Source organism: Kryptolebias marmoratus, linkage group LG13 (assembly GCF_001649575.2).
Source record: "Kryptolebias marmoratus isolate JLee-2015 linkage group LG13, ASM164957v2, whole genome shotgun sequence".
In the NCBI taxonomy this organism is placed as follows: Eukaryota; Metazoa; Chordata; class Actinopteri; order Cyprinodontiformes; family Rivulidae; genus Kryptolebias; species Kryptolebias marmoratus.
Window position 1 is genome coordinate 15785195 of NC_051442.1, and position 17307 is coordinate 15802501.

Sequence of the window (17307 nt, forward strand, 5' to 3'; positions counted from 1 at the left end):
CCGTGTTCCACCGTCCAGCACGAGGAACAAAACGCAAAGAAGACAAAGCGACGCACTTTAAGAAGAAGACCGCTAGCTGTTAGCTAAAAGACAAAACGCAGCGCATATAAATGTCTCACTAACGGGAGAAGCAGCTGCGGGGTGAGATCATATGCAGCGGAGGAGAGGGGGCGGATTTATTTAACCTTTCCTGACCGAGAACAGCGCTTTGCCGACGGCATGGAGAAGCAGCTGCACCTGAACCTGCTAGCCTCCAGACCTCCCATGGCAGGTGGTTTCCAGTCCGGCTCCAAAATGAAAATGGGGTGAGTTATCCAACATCTTGCTGGCCGGGTCCCAACAGTGTCTGCTGTCCGGTGTCGTGTTTGTTTTTTGTTTTTTTAACCCGGCTTCTCCACAGCTGGTCTCTGGTTAGCGTTAGCCAGGCTAAGTTAGCATCAGAGTTCAGTCCAGGTTTGTTGTTAAACACGACTCATGTGGCGGGTCTGTTTTTAGCATGTTTACATTTGATATGCTTCTCTCCTGTCTGAGTTAAATGTCCAGCATCCTTTAGGTTGAACTAAGTCAGGCAGGAACACTCTTTATAGTTTTAAAGATGTGTATTTTGTGTTTATCTTGGGTCATTTTTTTCAAGGAACACAAGAACCAGTTTGTCTATAAGGCCAGAGTTTAGGAAACATTTAGTATTAATAGATCTTGATTATAGGATGTTTACTTAATATTTTAGTCGTCACTTATAATTATGTCTATTCTATAACTTAATTAAGCTCAGAAAGTAGTAAATAAGGAGGTTTAGTTTTATTTGTCCTGACTGGTAGCTGTACTGTGAATCACCTCCAACCCCACCACCACCACCAACACACACACTCATTATTTACCCTGTAAATACATCAGATTTAGCCTTAGGGGCCTATTTTTCGTTTCAGCATTAAACACTTTTGTCTAAAGAAACATGCAAGCTCGTCCAAGTGACACCACACTGGATCGGTCGAGGGCTGGGTTAATAACCAGGGTGCTGGTGGAAATTGTGTTTCTGTTAGTTGAAGACCACAAGGAGGGAAACGTGCCACGAGACAGTGGGAGAAGAGGATTGTTGAGAGTGTAGGACTGAGGGAAGCAGCTCTAAACGTAGAGACAATGACAGGCAGAGGTAGAGAGCTGGCTGACATGATGCAGAGGAAGTGTTATGGTTGGAGGTTTGGAGACAATGGGACGGACAAAAAGACAGGAGACAGAACTGGAATGGAGATATATGGATGCAGTTAGAGAGGACATGGAGGTAGCTGGAGTGAGGACAAAGTCAGATGGAGGAGGAAGACTCGCTGTGGCGACTCCTGAAAAAAAGAACCACTGAAAGAAAAAGAAGGATCTCTTCTGACTCAAAATGTGGAACAAAGTGTGTTCCTTTAGTTCAATAGGAACCATGTGTTTTCATTTTAAATTACTGGATTATTATTAAGGAACTATTTGTAACATTAGTTTATCTCCTTAATTGTAGGCAACTTTAATAGCTTGTAGGTTTAGTCAAAGACGTTGAACCACGCTCAACCTACACATATTTTACATAAATTAAAGCCATGTTTCTTTCCCCCTGTCAATGTAGTGAAACATATTTCTGCTTCTGATAATCATCTATGTCCCACGGGACTTGTCAGTGCTTTGTTTTTTTTTTTTTTATAATTTCTGGCAAATTAGTGTTAAAATCCAAACCTGGGGAAATCTTTGTTTTGTTTGTTTCAGGTCACTCGGATAGCTAACTGATTGTGCTTTTTATCAGTTCAGCTTGTTCTTGTTTTATTGCTGTGAGTTTGAGATAAAGAAAGAAAGAAAACATGTCCTGGAGGATTTTTTTTAAGGAGTGAATGAAAATGAATTTATAAAATTAATGCACTGAGCACTTCTGTCTGGTTCAAATGTCCTCAGATGCCTTTTTTGACATATTTAAAGTTTAATTATAATAACTTCCTTTTTTGGCTTTTGGTGTATTAAATGTCCATTTTAGCTGTGACAAAAAACAGATTTTCTTTATGTACAGTTGCTTGTTTTCTCAACTATTATACTGAATTATAAAATGACACCAGATGTAGTTAGTTTATCTTTTAATTGTGCTTTCTTTGTGTTTTCTTTTTTCCCACAGACCTGGGAGGAAGAGAGATTTCACCCCCCTGCCCTGGAGTCAGTACTTTGAAACCATGGAAGATGTTGAGGTGGAGACTGAAACCGGCAAAGATATATCCTTGGCTGCTCATTCAGTTTGTCTGGAGGAATGTTAGGACCAAGTGAGCGCTGCAAAAAACTCTCATCACGTCTTTATATTTTGCTTCCAAGGAGCCAAACGTTCCTGGAATATTTTAAAGTCTCGATCAGTAACATTCCAGGTTTTGCTGCCTTTCCTTCCATTTTTACTTCAGTCATTGTATCGTGTTTGTTAAGCCTCCAAAGGCCCTGTTCAGACCTGTATTTGGTGGTGTCTGGATGCAGTCGGATCACCCAGGACGGCTGCCGGTGCCGGGTGTGAGCAGGGTGGTCTGACAGCGACCCATGAGCCACTCATGCTTAAAATGGACCCATCTCAAGGGATGAACAAGTAACAGATAATATGACAGAGAAACAAATTTGCAGTGTGTTGTAAAAACACATCATTTCTTCCTAGAGTCTAAAAAATGTCAAATATAATACAGTTAATAAACACCAAGTTGGGCTGCGAGTGTGAATAAAATCAGAGAAAACTCGACAGGTTGTTTACTCCGTGTTGTCTCTTCTGTTCGCTGCGTGTGTCTTTACTTCCTTGACTTCCTGGAACATTTTCAGGATCTACTGCAGTGGCTCCCGTGGTCCCGTTCTGTTCCTGCTCCACGGAGGAGGACACTCTGCGCTTTCCTGGGCAGTGTTCACCGTCAGTATCACTCTTGTTGCTTACAGAAGCTCTGCAGCCTCTGTGTTGTAACACTGTGTGGTAAATGCACACCATCATGGTGGGAAATATTGACAGAGCTACTCTCTTGTTAAATGTTTGTTTTTCAGGCCGTCATATACAACAGGATCAACTGCAGAGTGGTGGCTATGGACCTTAGAGCTCATGGTAGTTATAGATCATCACAGATTATATCACTAAATAACTAAATTTATGATCAGATTACTTTTATGTGTGTGATTTTGCTTTTCTAGTTATAAGAGTGATAAAGATCAAAGCTTTTTTTATATTTATTTCAGAAATTGACGTCCCAAAGTGTCTAATTGCCACTGCATTTATTGAAATAGCTCCTGATTATCTGTAAAACTGTGCTTTTCTCTGTGCAGGAGACACCAAAGTTAAAAATCCTGAAGATCTGTCTGCAGACACAATGGCAAAGTAAGTTCATTCATGCTCTGGATTCTTCAGATAAATCTGATCCATCAGTCCTCAGAGTCCAGTCAGGAGTTAGAAAAGTTCAAAAGTTTCGCTCAGCGTCAGCTTTAAATCAGAACACAGCATCTGGACCTAAATACCTAAAGTTCATTTGTTTCCTGAACATACCTGTAGAAATGAAGCACGTTTTTGTTGTTGTTCTTGTTAAAGTATCCGTGTAAACACGGCAGCATCTCTAGAAATGTTTTCATCCACACGGAAATGCAGAAAACAACCAAAAACGCTCTAACGCCCACGCCAGGCCCGTGTGTGGCGCTACCATGATGGCCGTAGCTTTTGGTGTGATAATAACGGGTTTTTGCTCGGCTTTATTTAAGCTGATGTTGTCCGTCTTGTCTGCGGATTGAAGTTGTACAAAATCCAAAGTTTCTGCTGCAACACAAGCATGTAATCTGTCATTAGTGTTACTTCTGACACATTTGGGGTCATAGGTTAAGCAGGAGGTGGGGCTATGATGTCAGCGTTTTCAAAACTTCGCATTTTGCCTGACCGCACAAAAACGTGAGGATGATTTAACATTTTTTTTCTCTCTCAGAACCCAAAAAAACTGAGTTTTGGGGCTCCTAAAGCTTCATTTCTTGTTGATCCAAGCCTTGAAAAAAAATAAAATCTTTGTGTCTTCACAAAACGCAGTTCCCCTGTAGACAGGGCCTGGGAGCTCAGCAGCTTCCTCAACACATGAAGAGATGTTACAATAAATCATTTTACTCCATTTTAGGTCAATTGCTACCTCACTTTTCTAAAAAAAAAAAAGGCTGACTAATCACAAGAACTCAATTATAACAAGTTTGTTTTGCTTGTTCTGTTTAAAGGGATGTTGGCAAAGTCGTGGAGGCACTCTATGGGGAGAACCCGCCTCCAATCATGATTATTGGACACAGTATGGGGGGCGCCATTGCAGTTCACACGGCCAGCGCCAACCACGTGCCATCGCTGCTCGGCCTGTGTGTCATCGACGTCGTAGAAGGTAAACTCTGCTGCATGAGAGAAATTTTACACTCTCTCGGTTTTCTTAATAACATTTTAAATTAAAGGACGGTTTTAAAAATCCCTCCTAACTATTTGTAGCTGCGGTTATTAATAAAAATGTGTATATATTTGTCATTCAGGTACAGCGATGGATGCTCTGAACAGTATGCAGAATTTCCTCAGAAGTCGACCAAAGACGTTCAAGTCTCTGGAGAACGCCATTGAGTGGAGGTAAACGTGAGACATTTGATCCTGGACTGTGTTTTATTCCTCTGCGAGCTCTTATTGTTAGCTTTTAGAGTTTCACGTCCTAATTGTTCTGTACCTTTTCCTTCCAGCGTGAAAAGTGGTCAGATTAGGAACATCGAGTCAGCACGGGTGTCGATGGGAGGCCAAGTGAAGAAGTAAGCATTTCTGTTTTTCTTTAGGTTTTCTTAGTTACATTTCACCCTCCTCTGTTCCCATATCCACAGGTGTGAGGAGTCCCCCAGCAATCCAAGTGTAACTAATAGCATTGGTGAAGGGATTATAGAGGAAGAGGAGGATGAGGAGGCTGCGGAGGAGTCGAACAAGAAAAGAATGAAGGAAGATGAACAAGAGGTGTGCTCTCTGACGGTGGCCCTTTTCTTTCCGATACCACCTTTTTGTTTTTGCTTTGTTGAGGGCCGCTGACGGAGGTTAATTCCTTCCATCCAGGTGAGAAAGGAGAGCGTGTTCACCTGGAGGGTGGAGCTGTCCAAGACCGAAAAATACTGGGAGGGTTGGTTCAGAGGTCTGTCTGCACTCTTCCTCTCCTGCTCCGTGCCAAAACTGCTGCTCCTGGCAGGTCAGTGACTCGTTCACCTTGTTAAACATCTGCTTTCCTCCTGACTTTCATGAACACCCCTGATTTGTTCCTTCTCACAGGAGTGGACAGGCTCGACAAAGACCTTACTATTGGACAGATGCAAGGTAAAGACAAAAAAACCCGACTGTTTCGTTATTTTAAGTTTCTGATTTAGATTCAATCGTGTCTAAAAAGCCAGTTGTGTTTGTTCACAGGGAAGTTTCAGATGCAGGTCCTCCCTCAGTGTGGCCATGCTGTTCACGAGGACGCACCTGAAAAAGTAAGTGGGCTGTACCTGCACGTACTTTCAGCAGATGAAATAAGAACAAGCTTCTTCCTAATATGTTTATACGGTTCAGTGTTTGTGCAGCTGAGCCTGTTTGAGCCTCGGTAACGCTGCTGTTTCATGACTTGATCCTGTTTTATCAGGTAGCAGACGCTCTTGCAGCGTTCATGGTCCGACACAAATTCACCGAGTTTAAGGAGGGATACCTGTGGTAAGTCAGCTTGTTCCCAAAGAGCACGACTGTCAGACTTTCTAAGATTTACTGACTGAATATAACAGCAATCAGTCTGCATCATGTTATAGAAACAGAAGAGGAAGTTAATAAAAAGTTACTTTTACAAGAGTATGAACTCAGCTGCCTGAGGCTGTTTTCACTCAGTGGGTTTCTCCATTAGGGGTGGGAAGTTTTAGGAATCTCACAGTTTGATGTGATTGAGAGGGTTGGGATGCAGTTGTGAAAAGATTATTGAACCATCTTGATTATCTGTCAGATCTGTAAACATCAGCTGGTAAATTTACACTGAAACTGAAATACAGACTTACTAACTGAAATGACTGACTTATTTAACTTAAATAAACACAAGTTTAAATATGTTATTGCCTAATAAAGAGTACGCAATAATAATATATGCCAAAAAACATAAATAAACCTTGTTAATCAACAATTAGCATAAATGCTAACTTAACATTGAAAACGCCATAGAAAAGCTAACGCGATCAGCATCGGCTTTATTCACAAATCAAACGTTTAAAAGTCATTACTAAAGACAGTCGTGTTATGATGACTTCAGTTATTATTTACAGATGTGTATTTTTCAGGGTTCAGTTATAAAAAAGATGAAAAAGATGGAAACTTACTTAACTTTACTGCGACGTGTTCCTGCTACAGGAAGCTACGGTAACCCTACTGGGACAAACATCATCCACTCTGCTGACTATAGATTAATGTTAACAACATTAAGATCTGAAAACCGAGTCCGCAGTCGTCCATGTCCGCCAATGTGACAGATTCTACCTCCCACTGTCCTGAAAACGTTTCTGATTTTCAGAGTAGCAGCCATGTTTGTGTTCACGGTTGATCAGCTGAAGCATCTTGAATCAGGTTGACTCTTTTAGAGAGTTTCATTAAAATCTCTTCTGTGGTTCATGAGATATTTTGCTAACAGAAAGACAGACAAATGGAGGCGATCACATGATCATATGATCTTTTGAGGAAAACGATCCAGTAGGTTCAGTAAGGCCTGAATTATCAGTGAACGGGAGGAAAAGGAAACCGTCTTAACTTGTTCTGCCGATCAGTCCTGCTCAGAGCTGAGCAGCTTCTGCTTCCATTTTCAGATTATAATTGATTTACTAACGTTTCAAATCCCACTTTGAACCAGTGTTTGTTTTTAATCGGTCTTCTCTTTCTTCCCCCCCCCCCACAGCTAATTTCCTGTCCAAATATTGCCAGCAGCAGTAGAAGAAATAACTCAAGATTCATTCACATTGTTGTCCATTTTATGAGCAAAGTTGATAAAATATGACCTTTTATTATTGTAATTATGTTGCTTTTGTTTTGTAGATATTTTTTGCTTTTCAGCTTTGCCTTATTTTTATTTGAAAACATCCAGTTTTTGATTCTTTGTTTTTCTTCCCCTTTACACTAAATGTATGATTATTTTCTGAAATGTAATTCTCTCCTTGTTAAATGGTTTATTTTGAGTGATCGCACCGTTGTTAATGTGCGTTTGCAATAACTGAACTGAAACTGCTGACAGTAATTAAAGATGGATGCAGCCGACACTTCTGTGTTTGTGGTGTGTTCCTAAGATGTCAGACGTTTTTCTGTTTTATGTACTGTTTTACTTTAAAGGAATCAGTCTTTTAAGCTGATTACCAATAACTCTCCTTTGTGAAAACATTTTAACAGCCCTAATGTCTTCTAAGACAGACTTTCTTGTACTCTGTTAAAGTAATGTTGTAAGTAATGCCATTTCTTAAGACCACTTTACAAGAGTACTAAAAAGTTTTGGCTCCTTAAATGTAAAATATTAACCAAAAATGGGGGCTTGACTTAAGACTTTTGCACAGTGCTTTGCTCCAACCATGTTTTAAACCAAATTAATCAACATCATGACCCCTAATTAGCTCATTTAGATGCAATAAAACAAACAAATTTTGTTTTAGGTGGGTTTAAACTTGTCGATGTTTACAGAAATGACAGCTGCCTGATCCGAAGTAAGGATGAACGCCGTCTTCCCGAAATGTTCCGATTGATTCCAGGGAAGACGTGAAAAAGGCTCGGCATTTGTTGTGAATTGGCTTTATATAAAAAAACTGAACAGAATCAAAGTATTAATGTAGAAATTACTGTTTTAAACATTTTTAGTTGTAAACTGAAAACCCTAAGTGAAAGCATTTTAATATATCTTTGTTCAGGTCTCAATCTTTAATGCCTGCTTTGATTTTATCATTTCTTTTGTTCAGATTTTCTTCAAAGTGCCACAAAAAAGGAGTGAAGTTATTGTTTCAATTACGTTTGACATTTCAGAATTTTTATGACGTCTTTTTTATGATAAACGTCTTCTAACAAAACATTTTAATTGTCCCTCCATGGACCAACACGATGAGAAATATGTTTTCTGTACTGTGTAAACATGTAAAATATTAATGAGTTTTAATGACCATCCTCCAAGGCGCCAAAGCCTCTGAGATCATTTTGTAATTTGAGCCCATAAACATGTTTCGTTCCTAACAGGGGCGGAAGTTTGTAGTTGAATAATTTTAACTCTATCAAATAATATTCTCTGCTTTAAGCACTGGATTTATGCCAAATGTTAGAGGAACTCTTTTTGTACAGTGGCCTTTTTGTTCACTGCTTTTCATCATAATCAGTCATTCACAGCAGCTTGAGCCTCAACTGTCCAGAACTGGAAAAAAAATAATAATTTTCTTGTTTAAAAACTGAATTATGTTCAGTTCCAGGTAGCACTTTACTAAAATGAAAGTCAAGCACTCTTTGAAAGAATGTCAGAGTTTTAAACTAAAATTCTTTTATAAGAAGTGACAGAGTTGTAACCTTAAAATAACGATCCGTGTGATGACTCTCAGCTACTACCACTTCAGACTTTAGCTTAATATCTGTAAGTCTAATGAAGTTATAGCTGTTATTAGAGGCAACTTTAAAAGTTAATCTGTTGTACAACCCCAATTCTAAAAATTTGCAAATCTCATAAATCCAGATTTTATTCACAATAGAACACAATAAACATATCAAATGTTTACACAAAAAAAGTACCAACTTTTTGGATTTTTATGGCAGAAACACGTCTCAAAAAAGTTGGAACTGGCACAACAAGATAGTGTAAAATTAGGTGGTACGAATAACAAACAGCTGAAGGAGCATTTAATAACTAATTAGATTTACTGACCTGTTGTCAGTAAGAGGATTGGGTATAAACAGAGCATTTTAGAGAGGCTGAATCTCTCAGAAGTAAAGATGGGCAGAGGTTCACCTGTCTGCAAAGAACTGCAGCTAAAAACTGTGGAACAATCTCAGTATAATGTTCCTCAATGGAACATTGTGAAAACTTTGACTATCTCATCATCTACAGTTCATAATATCAACAGATTTCAAGAATCTGCAGAAATCTCTGAGCTCAAAGGATAAAACTAAAAGTCAGTACTGGACGCTGGGATCTTCAGGCCCTCAGGCGGAGCTGCATTAAAATCAGATCTGATTCTGTTCTGGATATCACTGCGTGGACTCAGGAACACTTCCACGAGTTACTGTCTCTAATCACAGTTCACTGTGCCGTCCACAAATGCTGCTTAAAGCTCTATGATACAAAGAAGAAGCCAGATGTGAACACCATCCAGAAACACTGCTGACTTCTCTCATTTAAAATGAACTGAGGAAAAGTGGACAAATCTAAATTTGGAAGTTCTTTTTGGAAACCATGGACACTGTGTCCTCCATATTAAAGAGAAGAGCGCTATTAACAGCACCCAGTTCATAAGCCTGCCTCTCTGATGGTATGGGGGTGCATTAGTGCTTCTAACAAGGGCAGCTCACATATGGAAAGGCACCATCAGTAGAGAAAAGTATCTACAAGTTTTAGACCAACATCTGCTCCCATCCAGATGATGCTAAACCTCAAACTGCATCCATTACAGCAACATGGCTTCTTAGTAGAAGAGTCCAGGTTCTGAACTGAGCTGCCTGCAGTCCAGACCTCATCAATTGAAAACATCTGACGCCTCATGAAGCAACAAATCCAGTGAAGACGACCCAGGACTGTAGAACAACTAGAATCCTCCGTCAGGGAAGAATGGGACAACATTTCCCTGCAAAACCTCCAGCAGCTGCTCTCCTGCTGTTGAAAGAAGAGATTGAATCAGACTGACTCCAAACATGAATCAGTTGTAGAGTTACATCTAATGATTACTTTCTGAAAGTTTTGTAAAAATCTGTCCAGAGGTTTTAGAGATGTTTTGCTAACAGGACAGACGTATGCACAGACATAGGCAAAAACATTATTGAAACATTGTAGATCTTAGTCTTACTTATAAAATACAGAACATCAAACCACAAGACACAGTAGACTGAAGTAAAATGCTTTTTATTTACTCAGATGTAACAGTTAAGTTTTTATTTTACCTCAAGGTTTAACTATTTTAAACTGTAATAAATTTAAGTTTAACCCTTTTTTAATGTACATCTTAAAGAACACAAAAAACTATAACATAAAATTAAAAAATGAATAAATTTCTATGCCAATGAAAACTAAAATCTAATAAACTCCACCTTTATACTGTAAGTTTAGCAAAGTGGAACAATTTTAGGGAAGAGGTGTGTTATTTTTTTCTACTAAAATGTGTAAAAGTAAACAGAATTAGAAGTTCCTAAAACTTTGCCTGCATGAAAAGAAAAAAAAGGGGGCATAACTAATAGGGCTCGTTGATTGGTTGTTAAACTCAGCAGGGTGGTGATGCTGAGAGCGTTTGGTCTATTTAAAAAAGGGACGAGTCTCTCCTTACAGAGTTGTCCTCCTAAATGTTCCTGCTCAAGAAATCAGACCAAACCATTCACGTGTAAGATACAAGTCCAAAAACATGCAAGACATTTAACAACACATGGAGTGTTAGGACAGTGCTGGAGTGTTATCTGCTAATTTTTGTTTTCCTCTCCTGTTTGTTTCAGGGCGTCTTATATGTTTCTAACTGTATTTTGACAGGACCATTTTGCTGTTTCTGATGCTGATTAAGAGTTTTTTCTGATGTGTTTGTCCTGCATTTCCAGACTCTCTGTGAAGCCATGAATGTTACAGGGGTGTCTATAATGGTGCAGTTCCCTGTTTCCGTCAAGGTGCTGCTGTCTGTCCTGCCGTGTCTGTTGTTCCTGTACGTTAACAGTGTCATGGTGTTTGCCCTGCTGAAGAAGCCTCTCCTGCTGGAGCACCCCCGATACATCCTGTACGGCCATCTGCTGTTCACCGACTCTCTGCAGCTCCTGCTCACCATGCTGCTCTACCTGTTTGCTCTGACCGTGATCAGAATGGCGACCTGCGTTTGCGTGGTCGTCACTCAGCTCGCAGCCATCACCGTCAAGCTGTCTCCCATCAACCTGGCCACCATGGCCCTGGAGAGGTATGTTGCCATTTGTTTCCCGCTCCGGCACGCCTCCATCTCCACGCCCAGGGTGACAGCTGTGGCCATCGCCGTCATGTGGACCGCGGCCTCTGTGGAGTCCTTCACCCAGCTCTTTCTGTTCTTCTGCCTGGACAGCGCGGACCTCACCGCCCAGAAGTTCTGCAACAAGAACACCGTGTTCCGGCTGCAGGTGTACGTGACTCTGAACCGGGGCTTCACCATTCTGAATTTTGTTTTGGTGACCGTCATTATCATCTACACGTACGTCGCGATCATGATCGCCGTGAAACGCCCCCCGTCTCGCGTGCACAAGGCCAAAAGTGAGCACAAGACGGTGCTGCTGCACGTGTTCCAGCTGTGCCTGTACCTCATCTCCACCCTGTTCAACATGATCAACTCCAGCGAGCTGCTGAACCTAAACCCCGCCATCGACATTCACGTTAGGTACATCTTCTTTTTCGGTCTGGTCATCTTCCCAAAGTTTTTGAGCCCCCTCATATACGGCCTCAGAGACCCGACCATCAGGCACGATTTCAAATATTACATCACATTTGGCTGCAAATCTACTGTCAGGCCACATCCCTGATGTAGATTACTGGAACGTTATGTGTTTTCTTTTTGTCAGGGTTCATTTTTTTTCATTTCTTGTGCATTTCATTGACATGGAAAGCTTGTTTCTGTCTGTCAGGTGAGTGTGGATTTTATAAAGAGTTTCATACAGCTGTATTTGGTCAGTAAGGAGTCTTGAAGCCATTATTTATCTGCTACAGTTTTATTATTCTTCAGCAATAAGGTCAGCAATAAGGAGCATTCTTTCAGTTCCCTCTTTTATGTTAGATCTACTCTGTTTTTAAATTTAACACATTGGAGTCTTCCAGTGCTTGATAATGTGCTGCTGGATTTCATGATGAACGACGACAACCTGCAGAGATAAACAGCCCGACATATGAAGCTTCAAACTTCTTCACAGAACACCTTCATGAAAATGTCTGCTTTCATGATTATGGGTTCAGAATTATAATCTAGCCACATAAATAGTTTTTTTAAGTATACCTGTCCTTGTCTCCACTTTAGTAAAGCCTGAAAAAAATGTAAGCTGTATATTTTTACATAAAACAGTACATTGTTGTGTTCTAACTTGAAGCTTATGTTTAACATAAAACTAAATTATTTCTAACAACCATGCTGCCAGGAGTTTTGTCTTTTGGGTTAAAATCATTTGAGTTGTTTAAAAAAAGCTGAAAATCTGTGAAAATGTTTTGTTTGTTTTGAACTTTTAGCTTGACTTTCTGTTAGAATTATATTTATGATTAATATTTTTTTCTACCCTTTATAAATGCAATATATGCTGGGCTGGTTTTAGAACGAGTTTGTGAATCTAGGTTTTTCTTCATTTCTTATCTAATAATACCACTTCATTAACTGACTGTAAAATTTACCAATTAAATAATTCTACCAACTAAATTTCAGGTGCATAAATAATCTAACCTGAATCCAAAACTTGACCTATTCTTATTATTTATTATCATTATTGCTGTTTTTAATTTTTTTGCTAAAACCAAAATTATTTCATTTTAGGTTAATTATATATATAACTACATGAGATTCTGAGGGTTTGATAATAATGGTTCATATACCCTTTCACCTCTTGTTCAAAAATCATAAAGTCTGTGTCTGACTCACTATTTTTATAATCCTCTATGTATGTTTGTAAGATGTTCCTAAATGTAAATTGTTTCATAATGATTATATTAAATCTCATAAAGCTCCAGACACAGTGATGGCAAAGTGATGCACTATATAACCAAAAGTATTCACTCGTCTCCCTTCACCCACATATGAACTTCAGTAATATCCTATTTATAATGCACAGGGGTCAATATGATGTTGATCCACCATTTGCAGCAATAAGAGCTTCAACTCTTCTGGGAAGTCTTTCCACAGGTTTAGGAGTGTTTATAGGTATTTTTGACCATTCTTCCAGACATTCATCTGTGAGGTCAGACACTGATGTTGGACAGAAGGCCTGGCTCACAGTCTCCACTCTGATTCATCCCAAAGGTGTTCTGTCGGTTCGAGGTCAGGACTCTGGAAGGAGGCTGTCCTCACACTGTTCCCACAAAGTTGGGAGCAGGAAATTGTCCAAAATGTCTCTGGCCGCTGAAGCAATTAAGAGTTCCTTTCACTGGAACTAAGCAGCTGAGCCCAACTCCTGAAAAACAGCCCCACACCATGATTCTCCCTCCACCAAACTTTACATTTGGCACAGTGCAGTCAGACAAGTACCGTTCTCCTGGCAGCAGCCAAACCCAGACTCATCCATCGGATTATCAGACAGAGAAGTGTGATTCGTCCCTCAAGAGAACATGTCTTCACTGCTCTAGAGTCCAGTGGTGGTGTGCTTTACTCCACTGCATCCAACACTTTGCACTCAGTGATGTAAGGCTGGGATGCAGCTGCTCAGCCATGGAAACCCTGTCCATGAAGCTCTCTAAGCTGTTCTTGAGCTAATCTGAAGGCCACATGACATTTGGAGGTCTGTGTAGTTATTGACTCTGTAGAATGTTGGTGACCTCTGTGCTCTATGAGCCTCAGCATCCACTGAGCCCACTCTGTGGTTTTAGGTGGCCTAACACTTCATGGCTGAGTTTCTGTTGTTCCGAATTACTTCCACTTTGTTATAATCTCACTAACAGCTGACTGTGGAGTATTTAGTATTTAGTAGTGAGGAAACTTCATGACTGGCTCCTGAGAGCGACCCATTCTTTCACAGATTTAGAAACAGTCTGCATGTCTAGGTGCTTTATTTTATACACCTGTGGCCATGGAAATAAATGAAACACCTGAACTCAGTGATTTGGGTGGGTTAGTGAATACTTTTGGCTATATAATGGACTTTGATAATATTGTGAATCTGGGTTTCAAAGCTCACCGTTTCTGCCAGCAGGTGTCACCTTCAGCTTGTGAAACGCTCCACGCATCAAACTGTGGCTCAGGCTGAAGTTCTTCATTCTCCTCCTGTGTGTGGAAGCATGTGGCTCATTAAGCTGCACATATGTAACACTCATAGCAACAGATGATGTTAATCAGATTCCCTTTTTCTTTTCCACGGTGCAGATGGATCTTTGTGTAGGGCGAAGAAAAAAAAGAAGATTGATACTGAGTTCGAACAGTGCGGAGTAATTTAGGTGGGTAAACAGGGAAGGAGGTGCTGACCGGCAGGATAAAGGAAGCGTCTGACTAATTTAAGCCATCTTTACTCCACCACAACCCGAAAGCCCTCTCAATACCTCTCCGGCCTCCGTGAAAGAGCACTTGAAGGGTTGAAAAACATTCCAGAGTGAGGAAGTACCTGGCGACCAAAAGATGCTTCAGTTTTAGAGCAAGAGCAGGAGGGAAAAGGTTGTTGTGGTGATAACAAAACCCTTCAGATCTTCAGCCGGGACAGTGGATCCTGTGGCTCTGGTTTAATCACCAGAGAGTCTCCTTGCAGCAGGAGTTTTACATTTTAACAGAAAGGATGTAGGGCAGCCCCTTCCCTGTGTTTGGTATCCAAACAAGGCCCGGTGCACAAACAAGGGATGGCGCTGAAACCCAGAGAGCCTGTCTCCTTTTGGTATGTTGCTCGTACATTCACAGGACAAATGCACACTTTATAATCCATCCTTGACTTCTGTTCAAATACTTCAGAGGAAAAGCCAGGTGCTTACACAACATTTGTCTCTGTCTGCTGATTTGGCAACTTCGAAACGTCTCGGTAGCAGAACAGGAAGAAACGAGGCTGTGCATGGATGAAAAAAAGTATGAAAGAAATGTTTTTTTTTAATGGAGATAAGGGTCATTCTTTACATGGCTTGCTACATGAGAAGAAGCTCATGAAACAGTCCGATTTGGGGATTTGAGATTTAGATAAAAATCAATTTTTTAAGTGTTTGGGCAAACCTTTCTTCATATATTTGAGTGAACGAACAAGGTCGCGTTAATGTTGATGCGTCACACTCAAAAGGCAAAATCCTCTGAGTTTAAGACCAATTAAAAATAAATACTGATGGTTGAGCATTGAAGCTATGGTTGAAATGGTAGGAAAGCAACTTAAAAAAGGCACATCTGGTAAGGTTTTTGTAGCATATTTACACCACAAAGATTAACTCTCAGACTGACTGGACTCTGAGAAGAAACCTGAGCTAAATGCTGTTTGTCACAGATGGAGCCGTAAAAAAAAGCATGAAGCATTTGTGAAGAATAATAACAGATATTTACTCAAATGATTCTGAAACCAACAAACAGATTGCTTTAAAGTCAAGGGTGACTAATTAAAGAAGGCACTGATTGATTAAAAAGGTTTTCATGATAAACCACACATGGCCAACATATGGCCTGAGGGCCAAAGGTGGTCCCTGGATGGTCTCCATCAGGTCTTGATGTTGTTGGATGAAAACAAAACAACTTTAAACTCAGTAGATGAGAACCAGCCTTTCATTAATGAAACTTCGGGTGGCTGAAAGCAAAGTCTATATTAAACATCTTAGACGCAGACGTTGAAACAGGTTTTAGCCTACAGGCCAAAACTTTTTCTTTGCCTGGTTAGTCAGTGTTTGTGGTTCCAGAGCCAGACTGAACATAAATGTTTAAAAAAGAAAAAAGAAACTCAGTTTTGCATATTTTTATCTGACATATATTTTATTTACGCAAAGTATGTCAGATATTCCAATAGTGTATCAGGGAGACATTGTTTTGACCAAGCATGCTAACGATCCTACAAGTTGTCCAAACAGGAAGTGGGAAAAAAAGTCTGGAAATATCGTCCAAGTTATGTGTCTGTCAGAATATTTTTTTCCAGTTAAACATGTGGTCTGTTGATTGCTTTACACAGCCTTTTGGAAACAAAATGTCCTAAACTTGTTAAAGCTACAAACAAAAATTGCCTTTTTTTATTATCAGCATGACTGACAGTAGTTTATAGCGCAGATATTTTGACGTAATATAACAGAGAAACTGCAGATGGAGGTAATAACATTAACAAAGTGCTATTTCAGTAATGTGACACTACAAAATTAAACCTAATAATGCAGATGGTGTCATTATAGCATCAACTATGTGCCCAAACCCATAACAAAAACAAAAAACACCAAGGAGGTATGGAGACATTTTACTGCAGCTATGTGTTGGAATATTTCCTTAATCTAACAAGGCTTTTGTTACATTAATTAGGGCTTTTGGCAAATTGAGCTGTAGAAAGTGGTATTTTTAGTCCATAAACACTGAACATTAAAGCAAAAGAGGCAAAGCTGTCATTGGACAAGTGAGGACACCATTGATGGAAAACAAAGTCTTTCTAAAAGATCATTTAAAGGACAGAGAGAGACAAAGTAGAGCTACTTGGAAACACAGCGCATTTTTAATTTATAGGGAGTAAAATGAGGCACATAAGACCATCCTGCCCACATGCATGAAAACACAGTGGAAGATCTATCATGCTGTGGAGTAACAGAAAAACCTAGATGTGTCAGATAAATTTAAAAATCAAGAAAAAATTGCCAAAAGTGATGTATGTGAGCAGCTGTTAGAAAACTTGGCGTGAGGCGGGAATCTTGGATCTTTTAAGTGCAATAAATCTCAAATAGATTACTCATCCAACAGCCACAAAGAGTGAATGAAAAAGATGAGCGTTTTCAACTGGCGGCCAACTAATCCAGACCTAAAACTTTTGATGTAACTTTAAATATCACTTGCAAACCTTTGGAGTGAGCTGAAATCTGTCGCTGCAGGTACAGAAAGGACTGTGAACCCTAGGAAACGTGAAGATTTAATGAGTGGCAGAAATAGCCAACATTTAATGCAGGATGCACAAAGATGGCTGCAAGTAATATTTGCAAATTGTTTGAAACTGAGGTATCTGTGGCACATGTTTTACCACGAGAAAGCTCTTTTTTATTGACAAAGTTCTTTAATTTTGAACATTTTATTAAACCATTGCAATAATCTGACAAGGATATGTTTATTTTTGGAAGATATTGTCAGATCTGTTCCTTGAATTCAAGCGTGGCAACAACTTAGATCAGCATTAAGTTACTGAGGCAACCCATCTCGCAGAAAGCTGTTTTATATCGCTGTGTCTAAAAATGTCACAAATTTTCCTTTATTGGCGTGTGTAGGTCGTGATTTTGAATGCTGGTAACAGAC

At 39.8% G+C, this 17307-nt stretch overlaps 2 protein-coding genes across 2 annotated transcripts; both read left to right on the forward strand.

The window, feature by feature from the left end:
* On the forward strand, positions 1-7275 carry ppme1 (protein phosphatase methylesterase 1). Its single transcript, XM_017435522.3, has 14 exons — positions 1-305; positions 2138-2231; positions 2804-2896; positions 3025-3082; positions 3301-3352; positions 4222-4376; positions 4519-4609; positions 4717-4782; positions 4852-4978; positions 5075-5204; positions 5285-5329; positions 5420-5484; positions 5634-5701; positions 6918-7275. Exons 1-14 carry the CDS (start codon positions 220-222, stop codon positions 6919-6921), a joined length of 1134 nt encoding a protein of 377 aa, XP_017291011.1. The 5' UTR covers positions 1-219; the 3' UTR covers positions 6922-7275.
* A 3120-nt stretch (positions 7276-10395) lies between these two features.
* Positions 10396-12296, forward strand: LOC108247428 (odorant receptor 131-2). Its single transcript, XM_017435543.3, has one exon. The coding sequence runs from the start codon at positions 10790-10792 to the stop codon at positions 11708-11710; it is 921 nt and encodes a 306-aa protein (XP_017291032.1). The 5' UTR covers positions 10396-10789; the 3' UTR covers positions 11711-12296.
* Positions 12297-17307: the final 5011 nt, after the last annotated feature.